At 39.8% G+C, this 24198-nt stretch overlaps 1 protein-coding gene and 1 long non-coding RNA gene across 2 annotated transcripts in view; one reads left to right on the forward strand and one right to left on the reverse strand.

The window, feature by feature from the left end:
• IPO4 (importin 4) overlaps positions 1-21876 on the forward strand; it is a 109015-nt gene extending 87139 nt beyond the window's left edge. Inside the window, exons 20-31 of the mRNA XM_075211157.1 lie at positions 771-848; positions 1228-1285; positions 1975-2080; positions 2387-2580; positions 2657-2704; positions 15792-15917; positions 17438-17646; positions 19038-19170; positions 19462-19566; positions 21016-21085; positions 21298-21450; positions 21637-21876. Coding sequence (XP_075067258.1) covers positions 771-848; positions 1228-1285; positions 1975-2080; positions 2387-2580; positions 2657-2704; positions 15792-15917; positions 17438-17646; positions 19038-19170; positions 19462-19566; positions 21016-21085; positions 21298-21428 — 1258 coding nt within the window. The 3' untranslated portion in view covers positions 21429-21450; positions 21637-21876. The remainder of the gene's footprint in view (positions 1-770; positions 849-1227; positions 1286-1974; positions 2081-2386; positions 2581-2656; positions 2705-15791; positions 15918-17437; positions 17647-19037; positions 19171-19461; positions 19567-21015; positions 21086-21297; positions 21451-21636) is intronic.
• On the reverse strand, positions 2804-10245 carry LOC142108325 (uncharacterized). Its single transcript, XR_012680140.1, has 2 exons — positions 9643-10245; positions 2804-4036 (listed from the first exon to the last, which is right to left on the reverse strand). It is a non-coding gene; the product is annotated as an uncharacterized LOC142108325 (long non-coding RNA).
• Positions 21877-24198: the final 2322 nt, after the last annotated feature.

Here is a 24198-nt window from a genome sequence, read left to right on the forward strand (position 1 = left end):
ATATTCTCCCAACATTTGTTTTGTCACCGGTAAAGACTGAAGATCAATTTCTGTCCTGACTACTTAAGATGGAATTTGGAGTCACAAAACTATTGCGGAAATGTCCTGATATCTAATGGGTGATGGCTGGGTCTGTGTCCGCACTGTCCTTCTGGAAAAACTATTCTCCTTCGGTGCTGTGGGTGGGGGGCGGGGCACAGACAGTTATGGTTCACCTCTAAGAGACAGGGCATTGACTCCTCTATGTGCATATAACACCCCTGTTCCCCTGCTCCTCCTCAGTTCCTTTTCTCCTGCCCTACATGGGAGGTGGACACAGTGCTTTGCTGCTTTACTTACTTACATTATATTTACGCCATTTGCGGTATCTCCTGGACCGAGGATGGGATATTTTCTTTTAACCCCTCAATCTTACTGCTTCTGTAGTCTCTCATTCCTATCTCTGTTCCTAGATGAGTGGGCTGCTGGCTGCTTAGGGTGAGGAGGAGTCATTTAATGTGCTGAATAGTGTCTACATTTTTCCTGGCATCTGACAGTCTGAGAGCCACCTGGAGGCTTGGACTTCATGGATTGAAAGTTTTAAATTTTTACCTATTGAAACACAATTCAGGAGCTCATTGTTTACAGCTGACCGCTGTATGAAACCAGGGTTGCACGTTACTGTACTTTTCACTTGAGCTGCTTTTGTTTTAAACACTGATATAAAAAGGTGAAAATGTTTGTCTTCTGTTTTATCTTACCTTAATACACGGATTATTGCATGTCTGCAGGTTTAGTGTGGAGAATGCATATGTAGATGAGAAAGAACAAGCATGCTCATCTCTGGCTGTGATTGCCTTAAATGCCAGGTAACTTTTTGTTCACCTTCATCTCCTGTTCTACACCACCATCTCCATTTCCTTTTTTTCTCCCCACTTTCATAATCTTATTACAAAGAAACCTTACAAGTGGTAATATTGATGTTTTTCTTCCCTCCCCATCACTTCTTGTTTGTTCTTTTGTACTTGTCTCTGTTGCCACGATCCTTTGCTGGCTGAACATGACTTTCTTATTTTTCTATTTCATATTCTCATTGGTTCCCAACTATCCTAATAACTCTTCTCTCTTTCTGCATACAACCTTTGCTTATTTTTGTTATTGTTTTTCGGTGAATGTCGAACTAATATCATTTCTATCATCTTTTATTTTATTTTATTTTTTACCTTTTGCTTTACATTTTTCCTTCAGCTCTTCATTTTTCCTTTATCTTGACTCATGCTTCCAGGAAGTACTTAAGCATATTGAGGTAAGAACACGATTTTCCCTACTGGATGTGAAAGGGTAATTATTCATCTTCTCCCTATGATGCAACTCACTGGACATTTAAGGAAGAACATGTGTCTAGTCAGCGCACTCAGTGGTTAAATTTGTATTTAAAATTACAGCTTTTATTCCTGTACGCTAAAAATGTTTCTTTAATTTTTATTAATGAATCATCATGATTGACAAAATATTTAAAACCAGTGATTATAGATTGACTTGATAGTATATTAAGTAACTGTTCACTCCTGAAGATCATTATATTTGTTTAACATTTGCTCTAAAAAGGAAATGAGGAGGTGTTGCACATTGCAACCAAAAATAATTTAGCTATCATTCTGTAGAATGTACTAGACAAATGATTGTCTGATTGGTTGCTATGGACAACACTTCCACTTTTCCTTTTTTTAAAAAAAAAAAAAAACTTTGATACTTTTACCCACCAGTCTGATAACATACTGTCCTAACATTAGTATTGTGGGACATAGATTTGTGGTCAGAACTGGGTCTCCCTTGCACTTCACTGGTAATATGAATTTGTTATTTCCCCTGTTTTTGGAAAGGAGGATTTTCTTTCTCTATTTCACTGGTTTGCATTGTTTTTTCTCTGTTTGTCGCCTTTTTTAGATATGCCTTTTTGAGATGAGTTGTAATTTACCATTTTCTCCTTTTCAGTCTCCTCATCCCAGTGTCCGCAAATCGGCTTATGAAGCACTGGGAAAATTTGTACGCTCAGTGAATCTTGTTTGTCAGAAGAACTCCAGTGATCCTAACACTACAGGTAATGGTGGTCATTATGATATGTGCAGGTTAAACAATGCAGATGAATCAAAGGAAAGGGAGTAGAAAAGCGTTCGATAATCTGGTAGAGGACATAAATTGATACTGGAAGAGCTGGCTTCAGTACCATCAAAGCAAAAAACAACGAGCGGAATTATGAGATGAAAGTGGTCTATGTTTGTCATATGGTAGAAATCCAAAAATGCAGTGATTAGAGAGGGGAATTTGTTAATCGCAACACTCAACTCTTTTTCCTTTACTTTTCTTTTTAATTCTGCCTTTACCTATACGTTTCCACTTCCAACAGTTCTGCTTCACCTGTTAGACCATGTCATCTCTACCTATCTTCATGGGGCAATTCATGAGAAAGAACGTGAAGTAGTGATGACTATCCTAGAGTCTTTGAACAATTTACTGAAAGATGTGAAGAACCCATGTGTGAGAGAACCCGAGCAGCTTGAAAAAATATGTGCAGTCATCAAAGCTGTGCTGCAGAAAAAGGTATACCATGTACACACTGATCTCTGGACCACTCTTCACACTGCAGGTTATCTCTAATCTAGTGCTCTATTCACAGACATCTTGTCAAGATCCTGAGGCAGAAGATGAAGAGGATGAGCAGCAGGTTGGCATCATTTTCCATTATTCTGCACCTTACCAGTTTTTTTCCACATGCTAAACTTTTGTTGCATTTTTTTCTTTTTGCACAACTTATAGCAATGAATTCATCAAATTCCAATTTATTTTCTCTGAATCATAAAATGAATAAATATTAAAACATATTATAATAAACAACAACATTTTCTACCCCCTCTGGGGGCAGGGTAACAGAAGGGGAGGCCAGAAGACCATGTCTGTCTCCAATACTTTTCATGATTAATATTAATGTTAAAACTAAAAGCATGTGTAAACAAACAAAGCTTAGCTTGCCAAGTATAGTGTTAATAACAATTGTGTTTAGAGCATAGGGAAATCAAGGTCCTTAGGGCTTCTCTGAAGCTGGATGCCCGTGGCAAATATCTTGTATGAAATGTATTAACATATTGTTACATTTTGCTGTTGCAATATAGCTTTCTTCTCTTGCCTGCAATTTTCCACTCTACATTTTATCGTCCCATTATTCACCTTGCTTCATTCGCTTTCTGATTTTTTTACTACTACTCACATCTTTCTTCCACTGTATCCTTTTATACTTTCAACTTGCATTTTTCTAATGACCTTTTCTTTAATCTAACATTACTCTAGTTAAGTCAGGTTTTCCTAACCTGTTTTGGAACACAGTTTGTCTCTCTTGTTTCTTGTGCACCCTTCTTTACTTGTGTAAATTCACCTGCACTGTACACTGTGCTTAATGGCTCAGGTATTTGAAACCTAAAAATGCCACAGAGACTGTCCAAAGCCAGAATGGACCATGAATTTACTGCCATAAAAGGAGGGAGGACATAAAATGAAACTGCTGTGCCTATACATGGTAGAAGATGTATCACTAGTACATTCAGAGGTTTCTCTACTTTTAATATTGTGTTAATAAGAGAGTCCATGTTTTGCATAGTGTTGTGGAATAAAGTGATACCAAGAGCAAGTCCAATGCCAGGAAGCAACCAATCAAATTGTCTACCTGCATTAATATATATGAAAAAGCACCTCCAGTCCCAATTGTCACACAGTGGTGGGCTTTCTGGAAGTTCAGAAATTGTATGCTTGCCATATGAAGCTGCAATTAACCAGCAAGTCAGACTGAGCAGACGAGACTGTACAGAGAGAGTGCTCTCTGTTCTGGGGATGCCACACCATCTGTTCATACGGGATCGACTCCACTCTTCACTGAAGCACACCCATGGAAGCAGCAGAGTGATAGAACTGTATGTCTCATTTTGAAAGCAAAGGAATCGCAGAAATATCACCTCTGTCCTGGGCGATAGGGACCAGCCACCAAACCATAATCCCAGCAAGAATCCTGCAAGAAAGGAATATTGGTAAATATGTTGTTTTGCACATTATTACAGCACAGGGATTTTGAAAGGCTTAATGGATATCCTAGAAGGCAGCAACAGTGGCGAAAGTGGAAACTTTAAAATTTTACGGTGTCTATTTGTAAATTTCATTTACTGTCCATTTATGTAGACTATTGTATGAAAATCAAGACCTGCGCCTCTGTTAAGCATAATTCCCTGCTGTGCTAAATGGGCTTCAAGTTTACCTTATGCTTGGTTTGGATTGAATTAATTTCAGTCTCTAATCTCGGTATTTTCACATTTGTCTTTTTCAAATTGCGGACGACCCTGATGACTGAAGCAAATAGACATAGTCTACATTTTCAGTCATCGCTTTTCTTTTTTATCAAGTAACTATGTTCTGTGTCCTTTTTTTGCATTTAAAATGCTGTAAATACTAGTAGCATCACAATTTTTAACTTAACCATGATAGTTTTTATTTTCTGTCTGAAGGTTGTAATCAAAGGTGACATTACTAGTGCTCATTCTCAAGCTGTTACACTGCGACTTTACGTATGCACCCCCTTGTTCATCCCCCAATCAAGCCTGCCTTTTTGCAGCTTACTATCGTGATTGCTTTGGAACAAAAGGCATCTTAGGTTAATCCGGCAGTTGTACATGTGGCAACCTACTACACAGGTCACTTTTGTCTTCTTTTATACTGCTTCTATGCATGTTTGATGTGAAGTTTTTCTATAAGTGAATATAAATAGAATATTATGAGACACTTTTCATCTCACAGTTCTGGGGGCTCATGGAGTTCTGCATTCACCTGAGAGAGTCTCCTTCACAAGTGGAATGCACCGCTGTGCGCTCTTAATCGGAAAATGCCTAACAGCTTTGTTTTGGATAATATCTGGAGTGCTGAGATAACAGTATCTACTGTGTGGTCTACTTGTGTGTTCAGGGCTCAGTACCTGTGCTACAGCTTGCCTCCGATCTCCTAAGTTTTCCACGTTTTCACAGTCTCCAGATTTGCTTCACCCTGCCACAGCAGCCTCTACAGCAACCGCTCATCAGTCCAACCTTCACAATGGTGAAGGGCTGACTCCTACTCACCCAGAATTAGAGAGGAGAAATCAGCCCTAATTTGATATTTTTTTTCGTCTTGCTCTCTAGGCTGTCTAGTTAATGTCAAATGAGGCTACAGGGTAGCACACATTAATTTCCTTGGCTGGATGTGAGCATTTCCAATTCTTAGAAATTCATGCCCAATCTGCAATCATAAGTGGCACAACCAAGGGTTGCTCGAACTAGAATGGGTGCAATCACTCGCAGCTACCTAGCCTGTTGGAAGACGTGCTTATTTCGGCTGTTTCCATTCTGGAATCTGCCTGGCCTAATTCAGTGTGTTGTAGACCTATTGAAAATTTGACACAAGAAAAAGGTTGACCTCTACATTCTCCTTAAAGAAATTGGTTACATTGCCCTTTTTTCTCCTACTCAACCAGCTCTTTAATGAGTGGTCATGGAATAGATGTATCCAGACAAACACTTTTGCACCCCATGATCCTTCTATCTAGCCTTTGCAGATGCGTATATGGCCACAGCAATTTTCACTTGGGCACAGCAACTCCAGGAGGGATTACAAAATTGCACTTTGTAATTGCAAACTTGAGAGCACAAAGACTTACAGTTGTAATTGCCCCTGACAACCGACTAGAGCCCTGGGTGTGCAAATGTGGTAGGAATTCACTGCCTTCTGGTGGGCTCCCTGCTTTCTTTTTATGGCGTTTTCCTAGAAACCAGGAATGCTTTACATTTGACCATTCGAAGTCTGCAGGCTGCTGCGGTCATCTGCTCTATCCAAGATCGTAATAAAAGTCTGAAGTTTTATTCCAATATCTTCCTGGTCTTCAAGCAGATAGTTCTTTTTTGCCCATGTTGGTTTTAAGGGCCCTCAGTCCTAATGTTTGCCCACAGAAAACATTAGCTGAGGTGGTTCAAGCAGTGTGTGCCACGTCCCTACACTGCTGGAATCTCACTCCCTCTCAAAGAACAATTGACATATTTTGCAAATTAAGCACTTTTTACAGGTGCTGTGTCGGGAACATAGCCTCCGCAGGAAACTAACTCTCTTTGAGGAACTTTGCTCTTCGCCTCAGAGTCCGAAACAATTCAAGATTATGACTAGGTGATACAGATGCCCTAGCGTTTTTAACAAAATATCCCTGTGTAGTCCATCTACTTGTTGGAGATGTGATTCTGTAATTAACATGCTGTTTCACATATGATGGGAGTGCCCACGCATATCATCTTTTAGACAAAAGGTCTTAAACATTTTCAGGCAACTACTCAGTATTGATGTTCCATTAGATCTGGATTTCTCGCTGCTTCTACCCACCACAATTCCCATTTATAGGAAATTGTTGTTAAAGCATTTAAATAAGGTTGAAAAAGCTGTAATGCCGGTTCACTGGTAATCTGAAAGACCTCCCAACGTATCTGAGTGGTTTAGTAGAATATACTTCTGTATGGACATGGAGGACTTCATTACCTTAGCTCAAAACAAGTTCAATGGATTTACAGCTAGTTGGTTAAGTTGGCTGACGTTTAAAGAAACTGATGCCTAATGCTCTCATCTCGTCTCCATCTCCCATAAGCCTACACTTCTCTTGCAATAGAAGTTCAGTTAGTCTTTTAATAGTGCTTCACACATTTCTTGCACTTGTTACTTGACTAAACGATATAGTATTCTCGCAACCCACTCCACTCTGGATCATAGACTCTTTAGCTATATGTCTCTAGCCAAGTGACCTTCCCTCTTACCCTAATCTCCCTCCTGGTTTCAATAAATACATTTTTATTTTAGTTTTTGTCATATATGTGATGTAATTGTTAAATCACAAACAAATAGTGTAAGTTAATGTATCTGTTTATTCATTGTATGGCAAGCAATAAATAAAGAATGCATACAAATAAAATAGGGCTGGATCGATTTCACCCATTTTGACGGTGTAAGACCCTCTTCTGTCCCTGTGAGGCCGGTATGCACTATAGACAGAGCATAATGCCTTGAACAATGGTGACTGATTTTTATTTTATTTTTTGTATACACAAAAATACAAAACATAAAAATCAGCTGCAGATGTATTCTCCTCAGTCCACACACACCCATCTTTCAAACGCTGCTACCTGTGTTTTGTGTTTGTGGAACCATAGTGCAGCAAGGTGCAGTGTGAACTAGTTCCTTCTGACATGTCTTGGACTGTTAAGTGAACAAAGCTTGACGGATCCAGTCATAGTTTATGATCTATGTGGCATTAATATTGTCAAAATACACTGACATTTGATACAAGTGCTTGTCAGGGCAAAATTACTGGAAGCAGTATACAAAGTCTGGCCAGTGCTTGAAAGTTTTCAATAGAGATCCATGATCAGGGTTAAGCTGTTCGTTGTGTGCTGAAAACAACCTGACGCTGCTATAGAGGACAGCAGGATGAAAACCTTAGTACATGCCCAAGCTCAATATTTTAGTTGCAACATAATGAATAAATTGCTCTTCCTCTTAAGATCAATATAATACTGCTACAGGTGGCTTCACTTATCTCAGTATGAACTTGTTTAAAATATCACCACAGGATCAGCACTCAATGTGGTCACTGTGACGACTAAAGAATGCTTCCTATTTATTAGGACAAGGGGGTGTTATGGAGATAAACTCTAGTCACTGTTGCTGGTCTTTTCTTGGGGCACAGGCTGGCATGTTGAAGCACATATATATATACACTGTGGGGGCACTGACTCTTTTCTGTCATGGCACAGGAGGGTAAGTGGAGCCATATTTGTTGGTTGCGCAGCCTGACGTGGTGGTGCAGGTAATTTTTCTGGTGTACTGTGGGGCCACGATATAATGGTGCTGGTCTAATATTGGGTATACTGTGTAGATTTTGTAGGCAGTGTATTATATTTTGCATAATGCTCATAATCTATCATGTTGACAGACACTGAGCACTGTACACTTTTCTGTACAAAATTGCTGGCTCCTAACTTTTGGAAATGCTCATAGCATTTGTATAAATTTCTTCAAGCTTGTTTTATGTTAACTTCAGCTGAGTGCAGTAAATTGTTTAATTAGGTTGTACAGAGTGAGCACTGACTGCTTATTAATAAAACAAATAAAAATCCCCACAATCATTAGCTGTGGTTACACCTGCACCATGTCCATGCCTTTTTTTCACATGATAAAAACAATAGAGAATTTATTTCCAATAATAATCAGTGGGTCTATACATAACATTGATTGCGTTTACTGCATGAATACTATTTAAAGTGTATTGCAAAATGGTTGCAACATTCAATAATTGTCTGTTTCAATACATTACAGAAAACTTACAGGTACCCTTCAGCTGTGCTTCAACGGACTCTGATGTGAAATTTATGCAATTTGTTTTCTGTCACATGTCTTATACTATACTTTTTGTTTTATTTTATTTTAATTTCAATGCCAACATTAACACACTTTGAATTATCAGGATGTCTTGCTGAAAGCAGCCATTTTCAAGGGTGAACCCATATTATACCAGTATAGACTCATTGCAGTACAGCTTTTGACATGCAGCAGCAATGTTCTCATATAGTTGCATAAATGTAGACATATCCCATCGTTTTAGTAATACAATTGTATTTATCTGTCTAACTATCAGAAGATGTCCAGAGTCCTCCAGAGATTAGACCAATAAAGATAAGGACTAGGTCAAAGTCCAGAGTAGCATATGTTACTAAGGAAAACCAGTATATTGGTAGTGGGTGAGCACAGAAAGTACAAATCGCAGTTCTAATTACAATTAGGCCTCCATGCTAAAGGAAAATGTTTAATGTGGCCATATCATCACAGATAATATTATCAACCGTCAAGTGTAGCAGGATCTCGCCATAAATAGTGCCTTAATAATCATAAATAACAGTTGCCACAAGAATACATGAATTGGATTCCCCATTCTTTTCACGCAGGTTGTGAGTTCTGCAGTAATCTCATTTGGTTACACACAGAATTTAAGATTGACTATTACCATGCTTGTAGTCAGTGGATGGATTAGGCAGTGTTATCAGCATTGATTTAAGGAATACTATAGGGTGGCCATAAACATTATGATTAAAATAAGGTGACAGACCATAGAACTGAACTCTATATACATTTTTGAACTATGGGAAGTAACTGGAGCACCTGGAGTAAACCCAAGCAAAAAATATGAAAAATCACTGCTGCACATATAGTGTATAACATGTATATAGCGTAGCCGTTTTATACAATATTTGTAAGAACAATGGCTGCAAATGTCTTGTAATAATATAACACTTAGAGGCATCTGCAAAACAACTCCACTACAAATTAAACATCCTTTTTGTTTAGTAGTATTTTGAAAAGCTTGAACATTTGGTATTTTATCAATTTTTCAATTGTAGTTTCAAAATGGATAAAACTTGCATTTTGCTACCTTATAATACCTCCCGTCAACAATGCATGTTCAAACATTGCAAATGTAACTGTAGCAAAGCACTCTAAAATGGACCTAAACAAATTGTACACACGAAAGTAGAAATGATAGGTGCTGTGCAAAACACTCACCTGTGATTGTTGTATCCGTCATCAAGAGGATGAGTAGAGAAACGGTAGACACCTGATTGTAAGTCTGTACTGAGCACAGGAATGGCAAAAAATTGAAGAGGCATTTTCCAACCTGCAGATACAGGATAGCCTCTTGAATACTCATTTCTGAAGTCTCTGGGAACTATTTTCTCATGCACAATGACAATTGTTTTGTATCTCATACAGCATTTGGCAGTCTCACATAGATAGCAGGTACTTTCATCAGTTATTCAGTGTCGCCTTTCACATTTGTATTTTATTCCTTAGCACAAAATAGCTGCTTCTTTTTTTTTCTTCTGTGTGCTCAACCCCTCTTTTTTCGTTGCAAAATTAAAGTTCTGAATTTTCTATCACAGTTTAGTTTTGTTTTTAGTGCATTCTCTGCAGTAGTAACACCTGTTTTTTGGTGAGACCCATTTTGACTACAGATTGCTGTGACTTTGTCTTTTCTCTGTGCTTAGTCTTTTCCTCTCTTTGTATATTTGCTCTTAAGGTAATTAACCTGTAGAGCAGGTATATCAGCCAAATCAGGTGTGGACTGTGCTAGCAACGCCTACACTTCTCAGATTGTCTGTTAGTGACACACCCACTTCACTGTCTCGCTCTAGCATGATTTTTCTTGGACATTTGAAACTTCATGTCTAAAAGCTTATATACATTTTATACATTTTTTTAAAAAAAAAAATGTATTGTTTCTCCACAGCAAAATATCTTGCCACTTTCTGTATCTTCTACATTTTGCATTGTGGTGGACGTTCCTTATGTGCAGATCTATTCAACTTATTCCCAAACAAAATGTTTTGCTCCTGCACGCCCCATTTATTGTATCAATGCAGTAACTTGGGCTGAATTTAACTTAGTGAACTAAAAAAACTCTTATTAATTAGTTCAGTCCATGTAACTTCATTTGCACAGTAAGTGGTCGGAAACAAAGCATTTTTATGAAATGTTCAGTCTGGCATTGTGAAGATGATTTTCACGATGATGCTCTGTTATGACTATTATTTAGTGTAGCATTATATTGCATATTGATATTGTTTGTTAACAGTAATTAAGCTATAATTTTTGAATAAGTGACATCATTATTTCACTTTCAGTAGTTGGGGGTCATAGAGAATAGGTAATGTTTTACCTCTACAAGGTATGGCACAATAAAACAAGAGTTGACTCTTCCTCATCCCAGTTACCCCCCTGAAGAACAGCTCTTTCTTCAGTTCTGGCCTCTTGTTCTCATTTCTTGCATTTATACTTTTGATAGATAGACTCGGCTGCCTTCTGGAGTGTGACAATGGGGTTGTTCTTCAACCCCTGTATCTACCTGCTTCCACTGTGCCTCACCCCTCATCTGTCCCCAGTTTCAGCTGTCGTGCAGTGCACTACTCCATTTTTTTGCTGGTCCTCCTGCTCCTGTCACCTCCCCCTTGCTGGCCTTCAATAACAGCATGCATAACAGTGCATTTCAAATGGAGTCTAGCTAAATGTATTATCTGCTTTTTTAAGGATGGCAGAATGTAGAAGAGCCTGCGGGAGTGTGGAAGGGTGCAGGGCCAATGTAGTCTTGCACACCTGACACATCTGTACAATTGTGTGAGCGCTGGTGTAACAGCAACTCCTCTGTGTGGCTTCTGTCTACTAGATCCTGTCCTTGCTATATCCTGCCTTCATTAGTTACAGACTCCATGTTTGCTTCATGCTGCCACAGCAGCCTGCATATATACAACTCACTGGTCCAGCCTTCCAAAGAGAGAGACACAATGGTACCTGGCCAAAAAAAACTACACCACTTTCTCATGGGAAGTATTTTGTCCTTTTACTCTTTTCTCTTGCTAGCCTAGTGGGTGATAAGTGAGGCTCTTACTCTCCTTAGACACCAAAGAAAAATATAAATTTATTGGAAATAACTGAGGACTGGATGGCGGACGAGAGCAGGGCAGTCGGATTATGCAAAGCCAATAACGATGGAAAGATCAGACCATAGTACCACCAACCCAGGATAATACCATATCTATTGGCCGGTGCTAAAATCTGTCCAAGCGGCTTGACTACACCCCCTCTGAAACTGCCGGGATTAACCTGCACTTACCGGCCGAGGGTCCTCCTCACAGGCGGACCAACCAATGTTGACACTGAAGGGGTTAGTGACCTGTGACTAGATGAACCCAGCAAAATATGCAATTCTCTCCTACCACCCGCTGGGATCTTTTAACAGATACGCAGCCCACCACTAGCAGACCTAACCACTGCCCTCAGCTTCCAGAACAACGGCTCTATGAAGAAACGAATGCCTTCTTCCTTTAAATGCACCCCTTCAGGTGTAAACAAGTGCTAGTACTCTGCTTTTAACAAAGAGTGAGTTATGACCGAACCTCCTAGCGATTTGACAACCTTGCTAGCTGACTGATTAACTTTCCTAATTATGGACCCCATGGTGATGTTGGGTTTGTCGAACCTCCATGTTAGTCGGGGAATTAAGTAGGACCAACATAATTTAATAGTGGGCCATTGCTGGGAGACAGCTGACAGGTCAGTGCGGATCTGAATGATAAGATCCAACGATTTACCTACTCCCACGTTGTTGCCCTCTTAGTGGATGACCGGTATATCCAGGGTGCCATGTTCTATAATTTGACGAGAAATGAGGGGCAAAAAAGAGGCCCATGTTAAACCCCTCTTCCCAACCCATTTGACTTGAACGTGGGATGGCCTTCATATTTTCATTTAATGGAATTAAAGAATTCATTCTGCTCCGACCTGCTGTGGCTAACTGGCGTTTCCTACAAAATATTCTACCCATAGGCATAACCCTGCAGGCGAAATTAAAGGACCCCAATAAAGCTTGAATATGATGTAGAGTGTTGGAGGGAGAGCCCAGTGTGCTGGATATCAAACACTCTAATTTCTTGATCTTGTCCGTAGGCAAATGACAACAGCCTTCTACCGTATTAATTTCTATTTCCAGGAAAGATAAACAAGTTGCAGGCCCCTCAGTCTTGTCCCGAGCTATAGGCACCCCCATTACAAAAAAAGTGCCTGAGCGGAGTACTATGAACCTGGCCACTCACTTTCTCACAAAACTGTTCGTCCTACCTGCACCAGATCCTTTGCCGGTTACAGATGTACATCTCATTTATGAGGTGTAAGTCCTTCTGCACTTCTATTCTAGATTCTGGCCTAGTTTCCAGAAGGCACAGTAACCTGTGAGCCAATTAGGGACATTTTTGTAACTTTTCTCCCCTATGCCCCCTTTTCCACAAGCTGAGTCTAAATCTGTTTTAGCTGAAACCGTTAGCTCAAACTTATTTACATAGAAGCCCTTGTTAATCTTATCCCTGATGCTAGGTCGTAAGCTGGCCAAAAGGGCAGTGTTCTCACAACGGAACATTGGACCCGCGGATGCTGTTGTTTTGGCTTAAATAGGCCGCTTATCTACATGTGACTTATTGCGGTTAAAATGGGTATTTAGAATCTTAATCAGCTTACAGAGGCCCTTGCCAGAAGCGTATGAAGAATCATCGCTGGTGGAGGAGACTTGTGGACTAGGTGTGTGTTCATGTGCAACAAAAACATCACCAGACTCACCACCAACTGCTGCTGCTGTTGGCAACCCTGAAGCTGCTTCAAAAGTTGTAGCCTCTGTTCCGCCCACTTTGTATGTACGACCAACACTTGCTGGAGAGTCCCCACCTTCTGCATCCCTAAAGCGATCGGGATGTCTGAAGATGGCTGCGGTCCAGAAATGCCTGATGAATATTTGTTGGCATAGACATCCCCTGGCGGCAGGTCCCTTCCGATCGAAGCACCTGTGATGGCTCCTCCATGGATGCCTGGATTGCTGAAGATAGAGACATGTTTATATCAGAAGTAATCTTCTGGGTTGCTAGCAGGGAGAGGGGAATATGCGACCTGCATGTTTGAGCTTTCACGTGAGCATGCAATTGTGGTAAAGAACTCAGGGGTGGCGGTCTGCCTTTAGAGGTAGAGCCTATTGTCTCAGCAGGCCCCTGCTTCTCATGCCCTTCCCCAACATGCCGCTGGTTGATTTGGGATGGTACAGGTAAGTATGCATGTAGCGCATGGGGGGAGGGATTGGGTAAGGAGGTGTGCAGGAAGCAATGTTCCGGGAACTGGGTCTGTGGTCCGTAGAGGGCTAGGGGAAGTCCCAGGGTACCAGAGGTCCGGAAAACATAGGTCATAGGTTAAATTCGGCCGATAAAGTTCAATCCAAGGGTTCAGGAGGAGAACTGGAGTGCGAAGGACGCCCCACAGGCGCTGAGAAAGAGGGCTGTGATGTAGGAGGAGCTGAAACCAAATTATTGACCCCAAAGACAGGCCTGAGATTGTCCATGGGGGCAGCGATATAGAACTGGACCTGACTGGCTGCTTCCTGCGAGAAAAGCAGTGAGGACATATCTACGGGGAGTGTCAGGTCATGACTAGGAAGTGGAGGGAGGGATGAAAGGCCACTGTGTAGTGCCCCTTAATGTTATTTCCCTTATGCCGCAGTTGAATGGTGAGTACTCTTGTCACTCACCTGCATGATTTTAACTATGTTCTGGCTTAATGCTTCACTTTAACTAGTCCATTTTAAACAGGAGAAGCAGAAGACAGCATTTTGAGTTGCACCATAGCTGATTGAGGTTTATTACAATCTGGACTAGATTTGCCCTCCCACTGGCTGTTTAATAGTGAGACTAGCCTAGCTTCTTGGGACAATCGGTTATTGCCAATTGTAAAATTATTATAAACTAGGCTTAGGCAAACTCAAACTATGTCTCTACAACTATTGTGGAACTAAATGCAAGCAGTTGAATAAATGAAAATACTACCCCCTCCCCTCCCTCCCAGTGCCTCAATATTAAATAATTGGTATTCACGGTTCATAAATAGTCCTTCTTGTCTCCAAACTCCCTAAAAATCCCCACATTAAATTAATAACCCCCAAAGCAGTCTAGCATTAATTAAATAATGCCATCACACCACTTTAAATTAAGTCATTGCTTTGACCCCACTATTAAATTATATTGCCCCACCAATGAATTAATATGTCCCACCTACTATGTAATGATGATCACCCACCTTCACCTTTCTACTCCTATTACAGTAAGAGCCCTCCCCCCACACTTCCGCCATCTGGCTCTGTAGATTTTGGAGGCAGACTCTTCTTTCTGTCTGCTTCTCATTTCCTGCACATGTGGGACTGCACGGTCATGGAAATTTGCCTGGAAACCTCCCTAAATGTGCACCTGTATCTCACAGGTTGGTCACCTCCTTTAGGTGGCAGATGGACATCTATGGATTAATAAGAGGCAGAGTTCCTTTAACATTAGTGACTGATAACTCCACCCCTAAGTTTTTCAAAGACAGCATGCAGATCCTGTGGTCAGCAAATGGACGTATTGGCATTGCAACTAACTCACAGGTTACCCCTCTGCAGTGCCAGAACCTGTGCCTCATCGAAGTACTGGTGGGTTCTGTGACCACTCCAGTTCATCTTCCTGATCCCACTGATTGCTCGAATCCTACAGAACGTTCCATAACAAGGGGTGTGACCTTCGTCATTGGGCTAGACAGGCCTCCTCCTTTGGGCGGACCTGCTTTCACCAGGGCTTAACGGATAATGGCATGGCTCTAGAAGCCATGAATCTTAATCGTAAGGGCCTTACTGACCCAGTTATTGAGACCATGCTATTGGCACCTAAACCCTCTTCTTCACATGTCCATCATGGGGGTTTGGAAATCTGGCTACCTTTGGTAGGAAGGTCATCCAAAGTTTGTTTTCTGTAACCTCAATCCTTTGGTCACAGAACACCTCTGTATTTTATAATATGTGTATAGCTTACACTAGGGGGGTGTTCATTATTCCTATGGTGTGGATTAAATTTTATACCTTCTGTAAGTACATACAGACATTCTGTAGCACTGTATAATTCAGGAGAACCTACTGAATAAATTGTAATCTCTTCACAGGTCCCACATAGCCACACTAGTAAATGTTATAGTTTATTCTTATACCAACCACTTTTACCAATATATCAATGTATGCAACCTAGTGACTGACAATTCTACTTTACCCTATGACCTCAATGCCTAGAGAAGGTGAGCTTGCTTACCCTGTCCTTTACCCACAGGCAGAGATGGATGCAATGCTGATGGAATATGCAGGAGAGGGAATTCCTTTGGTGGCTGCTGCAGTTGGGGGTTCAACATTTGCTCCATACTTTGTAGGTTTTCTTCCTCTGTTGCTTAATAAAACGGTAAGAGCAGTGGTTTGCTTGTACAAATGTATCCTGTTGGCCAGTTTGTAAAAATTCCTTTTGCGTGCTTATTTCACAAAATTTGCCAGATTGTTATTTGTAATGAATTGTCATCTATTAGTGACTTTTAAAGGGAATGTCCACATTTGAACTTAATTAAGTGGCATCTTTACTACACTCCTACTCGAACACTTCCTAGAATTTGAGTGTTCACGGCCCTTGTTCGACTAGCACTGTTTACACACCACTTATGATACAGCCTAACCTCTTTCCTGCACCTCTGTGGGACTCATGTCAATCTTTAGTGCCGTCATAGATATTGAAGGGAATGCCATATAACATAGGGGTAGCAGGAAAAGTTGTCTCTGAAGGTGGATATGCCTTTTAAATCTAAACAGTAGCTCATTACCACTAAATATTATTGTGTTCCTTTTTTAAAGTCAGCTGGTGGTCTGTTCCTTTCCCCACAAACCATCCACTACTAGTTGGCTTCAAATGAACACTGGAGTCATTTCTCTAGCTTTAATCTTATTCGTATTGGTGTTTTCTTTTTTTTTTTCTTCAATATTAAGAAATTCAAATGAACAACAATTCCCTCGCCATTAGCCCAATACGACTAATCCTTAATTCCCACCCAGCTTTTGTTCTTTACATAGTCACCCCCAGAGGAAGATTAATAGATCACCTAAATTAATATATGCTTTAATTGATGGGGTTAATTAGAGAGAGAAAGCATCACCCAACCTAATTTGTTTGAATATATGCATATATGTTATATTCTTTGCCAAGTGATCAGATGGTTAGATCACTTTCCCCATTTGAGCATATGTGCTATTGTAATCCTATTACAAAAGGTGTAATTTCTATCCTCTATAACCCGCTCCACACATCTAACTTAGTCATTGTTGACGAAAACCCTAGACCACCTCCTTAGATGAAGACATGTAGGATAGAATTAGAAGTAAAGTAGCCAAAACTTCCCTCTCTACTTTGATAAAGGAAAATTGAAATATAATTTATACTAGGTGGTACCATGCTCCCGCAAAATTGAATAAAATATTTCCATATTTGTGATGGGTGGGATGTGAAAATAGAGGATATTTTATTCATATATGGTCGCTATGGCCTGAAATCTTCATCTTCTGGAAGAAAATTCATACAATAGTTGGAACAGGTTTTGGGATTAAATTTCAGTTTTACAGTAGTCCATCTTTCAATGCCTTTTGATCCCTGGATTTGGAGTTTGTTCTAATAAATTTGCCTTCCATATTTTAAATGCAGCTGTAGCTAAATATTGGAAGGGCTTATGTTCTATTTTATTACTAAAGAATGGTTTCTCTTTACTGATCCCGTATATGCTGAAACAAAAAGTAAAAAAACAAAACAATAGTTCATTGACTGGGATCATCTGTTGAATCCACAATGTGGTTTTCATTTTCCTTTCTGATTGAAAGCATTAAAACATCTCATTGTAGTGTCATGACATTATACATAAAAGCTGATTTTTTTTCTCCACACAGAAGTCCAGTTGCTCTCCTGCTGAGAAGTCATTTTCCGTAGGTACTCTGGCTGAATCAGTAGTAGCTTTGCATGAAGCAACTGTGCAGTTTGTACCGCAGTTACTTCCTGCACTACTCTCTGCAGCCCATGACGAAGATAATGAAGTTCGAAGTAATGCTGTGTTTGGACTTGGGGTCCTGGCAGAACATGGGGGTGCAGCCATGCACACGTATCCTGCATAATTTCTATGTTTTACCTATATACTACTTGTACCTTCTACCTTATATACACTTTTTTGCGACTCTCATATGTCGTTCTAAAAACCAAGGACTTTACCAGAACTTTAAATGGTGTAATTGCCCATTTTTTTTTAATTCTGCAGACATGCACAAAGCTCTAGGATGAAACAACACTAAAAACCTGGACATGGCACAATTTTTTTTTTATTTTTAAAGGTGTACTTTCACACTGCTTTGCAGTCCTTTGCAATAATTGGGGTACTTTTCTGCAACTTTAATGATTCAACTGGAGACCTCCCACTGAAATGTTCTCAATTAGCATATGGTCAATTCATCCATTGTCTTGTATGTCTTGTTCTCCCACTTCTCTGTTTTTTCCTTATTGCACTCGCTAAGTATTCATTTTTTGCCAATTTGGCTGAGCAACATCATTTTCTACTGACTAATCTGTTAAACACACAAAGCCTTTGCTTGGTACACAACATAATAAATGTTGGCTATGTAAGTGACAGGCACGCACTATACATGTTCTTAAAGGAAGTTTTATTGCATGTTTCAGGTACTTATTTAAACCAAGTAAGCCCAGTCCTGGATAGGAGCTTTAGCGCAGGGAACCTCCCTTTATCCCAGCTCGTTTGTCTCAATAGCCCCTATTAATATATGTGAATTTGTAAAATGCATGCCCCTGATTTATGAATGAAAGGTATAATTGCAATAGGTTGATTCTGTTTGAGTCCATTCAATCAGCATAAATTCGGACAAGGTTTTCCACCACTCTGCAATAAAACATTGAAATTAAAAGCAAGCACCATTGAAACTGATAAAGGGAGCCATCCACAGCTGCCTCAATAGTGCAAATCTCCAGTCACAATTGTTTGTTACTACCTTCCTAGTTAATGGCACAATGCAACTGTAGGAGAAGATCTCCCAAGTAAAGATAAGTGATTGTACACCAACCCCCAGCTGCTTTGAATGCCTTTTGTTGCTTCTGACAGCAGTTAGTGGTTTCTTTAGAGCAGTAAAATTATGCTTGATCTAGGTAAGCGGAAAAGAAAATAATTCAATGTCATACCTAGCCCAGTGCTTGTTTTTATATAAATTGGAAATATAAAAAGTTGATTATTTTTTTATTTTATTTTTGGTATTTTATTTAATTTTTTTTTATTCTTCAAAGGAGACAACTTAGGGTTGCAGCATTGTCTTAAATATAACAGCAGCATTAACGAATTAGAAAGCAATATAATAGTACTGATGGTCCCCCACTGGATGCTCTTTTTATATATTTTTACCTACGTGTATTTTTCCACAGGTTTTGTTTTGATCTTGAGACTTGTGCTATGTTTCCTCGTAAATTACGTAATTTTCCTTGACACACCTGAAGACATTATCCCAAGCTGCTTTCTGTTTTATCCTCTATAATCAGCTCTGAGAAGAACGCACATGCTCTAGACAATGTGTGTGGGGCAGTGAGCCGTATGATGTTGAGTCACCCAGTGGGTGTACCTGTGGAACAGGTAGGGGTTTATGCATGCTGCGCACATTATGAATTACAGGAAAAAGTATAGCCCACACCCTATCCATCTACTATCATCCTGGATATACTGGATAATCATGTTTATAAATCCTTTTGAAGCTGCCTGTCCAGCTAGACTGACTTCAGGTTTTCTTCTTGGTGTACTCTCCTCCCTAAATCAATTAATGGCCATTCTGTCTTCTCTCAATTCATCTGTCTAGCATTTGTTCTGTCCGATGTCTTAGCTTTTCTCTTTGTTTAGTTTCCTAACATTCTGATTTCCCCAATTTAGGTATTTCCAGTGATGCTTCGTTCTCTGCCACTGAGAGAAGATTTTGAGGAGAACTATACTGTGTTTAAATGCATTGCATTCCTATATGAGCGTAACCCGTCACAGGTATATTATAAGATAGACTAATGAATGTAGACATCACATAACAACATCAAATGTAAAGCAAGTGAGGCAAGTACTGTGTAACATGGAAAGATATAAGAGTTAGGCTGGGTACCACAGTACAGAAAATTTCTCCCGATGCGATATTGTTAATGATTTTACCAGCAAGTGAAAAAAATAAAAAAAGTCCCGATCAGCATGGACAGTTCAGGTGTACTACATTAAACACATTTTACATGATTTACCTTCAGATCTGTGCTCTTCATCTGTCATAACCATTGGCTGAATAGATTGTGACTCTGCACACTCCATAGAGATCTATGGACACTGCCGGTCATGAGTGCACATTCACTGCAGGATTGGAATAACATTAAATTAAACGATATGATGAGCTTTGGAACTATAATCAATCATCATTGGAGCATACACACTAATGTGATATTGGGCCAAATGGTTGTTTATCGTGAGATTGGCCCGATAATTGGCTGAAAACTTTGTAGTGTGTACCCGCCTTATATAACTTGGCAAATCTTACATTGCTACCCGTTATCCCAGGTAAATGGAATTTTGCATTGCACTGCAGCCCAAGTCATATTGCTTGAATTAAGTCATGTAGAGAATGCTTGTAAACTGTGATCACTACAGGTAGTGTAAACAATAGAACAAAGCAAATAAATGTGTCATGCAGGTTTCACCAACTCAAGGCTATTTGGAAAACAAATGTCTTTATTGTCTATAGTTTAAAAAGAAAAACCACAGCTGAATAAGGAGAGCCAAAAAGGCACTTACATTCCAACTGCTTTCACACACACATACACTTCACCAGGGGTAGCGGTGCAAACAGGTGTCATTATTCAAATAACCTCTGTCATTAAGCAAATAGAGACATTTGTAATGGTAAGGAAATAATAAGACATTAAAAAATGTTGATCAAATTCTGGAGGAGGGCTTTAGCCGCAGTAATACATACAGTATAATTTGCACTGGGTACTGATTACAAGAAGAAATGACAGTGGCTAGTTAAACAATGACACCTCATTTTGCAGCTATCACCAATAAAAAGCACATGCAGGTATAAATCTAGTTGGAGAGTGAGTGCCGTTGCGGATCTCTTCAATCAGATGACATTTTTAAACTATATATAAAGACACTTTTTCTTTCAGGTAGCCTGGTGCTGCTTGTATTTGAATGACACGTGCATTTTTGCTCAGCTGGTACCATGAGAAGATGGGTCTATTTACTTATAGTGAGACGTTTGTATTTACAAGTGTCTGTTGGAAGAAATATGCCTGCAACGGGATGAGAAGTAGCCATCCCAGAATCTGTATATTACACAAAATAGCTAATTGTTATGTGTCAGGCTTTCCTTCAATATCATAATTTCTTTCATGAACATTTAATTTATGCATTCCCTTGTATAATGTGTGTTTTCTTATGTATTCTCTAATGTAGGTTGCTGCACACATTAATGATATTGCTAGGATATTTGGTCATGTATTGGGGACGAAAGAAATTAAACCAGGTACAGCTATTGACATCAATGGGCCATTTGTTTCTCTGATGTTCAATCAACAACATATTTATACTGCACTTCCTTTTTCTACATGTTAACCCTTTATATTATCTGTGATTCTGGAGTTTTATTTTAGAGCACTTCCTCAGTCTCAGTATGTGGTGAATGTTTTGTTTTGGTTCTTTTGTGTCATTTTCTTACTTTTTATGTGATTTTGGCAGACACAGAAGAAACTGTAGTCATGTTATTGAGAAACATGGCACAGAGTTTCACACAGGAGTTTCAGAATGCTGTGATGTCCCTTCCTGCTGAAACATCTACAAAACTTCGTTCAGCTGTTACCTTCGTGTGAGGAGCATCTTAGCATAGTTTCAGTGAGTCTACACAATTATTTTGCTGGTTTCTCTGCCTCTGTCACTCCTTCTTGCTTTCACTCGTTCTCCCTTTCTTTCTATTGAGCTCTTTTTTGCTCCTGCTCTTTCTTTCTTGAGCTCTGTCTCTTACCAAATAACCTCCTGACTTTGATTTGTAAATTAATACCGTGTGTTTCTTAATTTCAGGATAACTTAACAGGATGTTTTCAAGTTCTGTTCACGTTGCAGTTTATAGTTGGAATTTCACATTGGGCCCAGAAGACTGTACATGACCTGCTGTTTGGGACTGTACGTTGACCGTTTTTTAAAGACACAAGACATGGTTCTCAACTCCAGTGCTGGAGTTTGAATTAACTTTGCTACAAAGCTGTGCCTTTTGCATTCAAACTAAAGCAATAAAAATGAGATGCTCTGTTTAGGCTGAAATCGGTCTTCAAATTATTTTCCAATATGTCCAGGTTAGGTGGTAAAATGGGTTGTTTATGAATATGTGTTACATATACTAGTTCTCTAAATTTGCTTATCAGACAATAACATTTTAATAGTCCCCAAAAATAGATGAAGTGATTACTGCCAGAAATTACAGTTCTTTACAGAATATAAAACTAAGCAAAAAGTAAGTGCTTTCCAAAATGTACTGCAAAATGGACTTGAGGACTAGTTTTAAATTAAAAGTCATTAATCTCTGACTGCAGAAGACGAGAATCACATACGTGACTAAATTTAACTGGTCCAACCACATTCTGCTACATTAACAAGTCTGAAATCCTCACATGCATAGCAATGTCAGCATGCTCACAAATACAGTTGCAAGATTTGAACCAGAAAACCTGTATAAGACAGTCACAAAGTATATGTTTTTATAAGTCACTGTTATAAAAGGAGAGGAATTGTATAGGACAGTGGTTCCCAACCTTTTTTGACTTGTGTATCCCTTTTGAACCCATTTCTATAAATTGTGCCGCTTGTTTTTAAATCCTGACCCCCCCCCCCAGCACACCCTCCGTCCCTTAGATGCGTGACTCATGGCATACACATGAGTTATAGATCTGTAAGGAACAGTAGAAGGAAAGCTGTGCTTTAGCTGGACCAAATGCGTTACAAAAGTAGAAGGAAGAAAAAAAAAACATTTTGAGGTGAGATTCCGATCAAGATATACAGCAATTTGAATACGCACTTTTCTCTGAGAAAAAGCACCTTTATCTAGCAGGCATACTGAACAGTCTGACGTCTCTATTGGCTGTTAAAATAATCTCTGTAATTGGCTAGTGATTTAGAACAGAACTACTCGCATCTCAGCCGTCCCCTCTGCTTCTTGCAGTTTCTCAGTCTCATAGCAACCTCAGTCATGTTCATTGTTTCACCCAATCAGAGACAGAATAGCAGAGGGCGGAACCTCTCGAATTCTCGCGAGCTAAAGAGATGTGTCCTCTCTCCAATCTGCCATTACTTATTATTTTTGGAGTACCCCTGAACCGCCAGCACGTACCCCCTGTTATAGAGTTTGCACTTCCTTTGTGCTCTCGTGACAACTGGCTATGTAGTAAATCTTTGTGCAACCTTTTTATACTTAAAACTTAATGAATTTGTGCCAGGCTCAGCCACTTTCATGGCAGATTAAGTTTTATTGTGTTCTGTCGCTTGGCAGTCTGTCACTTGTATGAGGCTGCTGTAACAGGTCATGTTGTCCATAGTTGTTCCTGAAAATTACATGATTGTGCCCACATACAGCCAAGGAGAAAAAAAAACATTCCGCCATACCTTGTTATAACCTTCCTCTCCTCCTTTTTTTCTCCAAACCTAGCCCTGTATTATTTTATCTTTGATATCACTTCAGATACTATGCATGCAATCGAAAAGCAACCTCTGCATACCCGTGTTATAATTCATAGAAAGTGATCAATCACCGACACCAGTGTTTTGAAGGAATATAGCCGAGAGGCAGATTTAATCATACTTACCAACTTTAGAAAGTTGGTTTCCGGGAGCCTGCCGGGGTAGGTGGGCGTGATGGGGAAACGGGGCTCCAAAATGTGCGTAATTTTGGACCCGCTCCCATGACGTAATGACGCAAACGCGTCATTTGACAGCGGGGGCGGGGCCAAATGCCGCGATTCACCGGGAATCGCGGCATTTGGGACCTAATTCTGCCCTCTCCCTAGTGAAGTGGGCAGATCCGGGAGATTGCCACACTCTGCCGGGAGTCCGTGAGACTCTCGCAAAATGCAGGAGTCTCCCGGACATTCCGGGAGAGTTTGCAAGTGTGGATTTAATATCTACCTGTGCATTGCTACCATTTATGTAGACGCCGAGAGTAACTATCTGGAGATGGTCACTTTCCGCTGGACCAGAGTCCAATTCTTCTCTCTGGTCATCATGTTTTCCACTTAACGGTTCTGCAAATGCATTTCAAATGTTTTTAAATCTTATAAGGTGATTGCAAGATTATTATTTGCTTTGTTTAGGAAAATGCATTTTGTTTAAAAAAAAATTGTCAAATGTTTCTAGTATTCCCTGGTGGCTTTGCTGCCTATGTGCTTTGAAAATAATTACAATGTTAAGATGAAAGACCTGGCACTTTCTCCTTATCACCATTTATTTATATAGTGCCACTAATTCCGCACCGCTTTACAGAGAACTCATTCACATCATTCCCTGCCCCATTGGAGCTTACAGTCTAAATTCCCTAACATACACACACAGACAGAGAGAGACTAGGGTCAATTTTTGATAGCAGCCAATTAACCT

This window comes from Mixophyes fleayi, chromosome 1 (assembly GCF_038048845.1).
Source record: "Mixophyes fleayi isolate aMixFle1 chromosome 1, aMixFle1.hap1, whole genome shotgun sequence".
Classification (NCBI taxonomy): Eukaryota; Metazoa; Chordata; class Amphibia; order Anura; family Limnodynastidae; genus Mixophyes; species Mixophyes fleayi.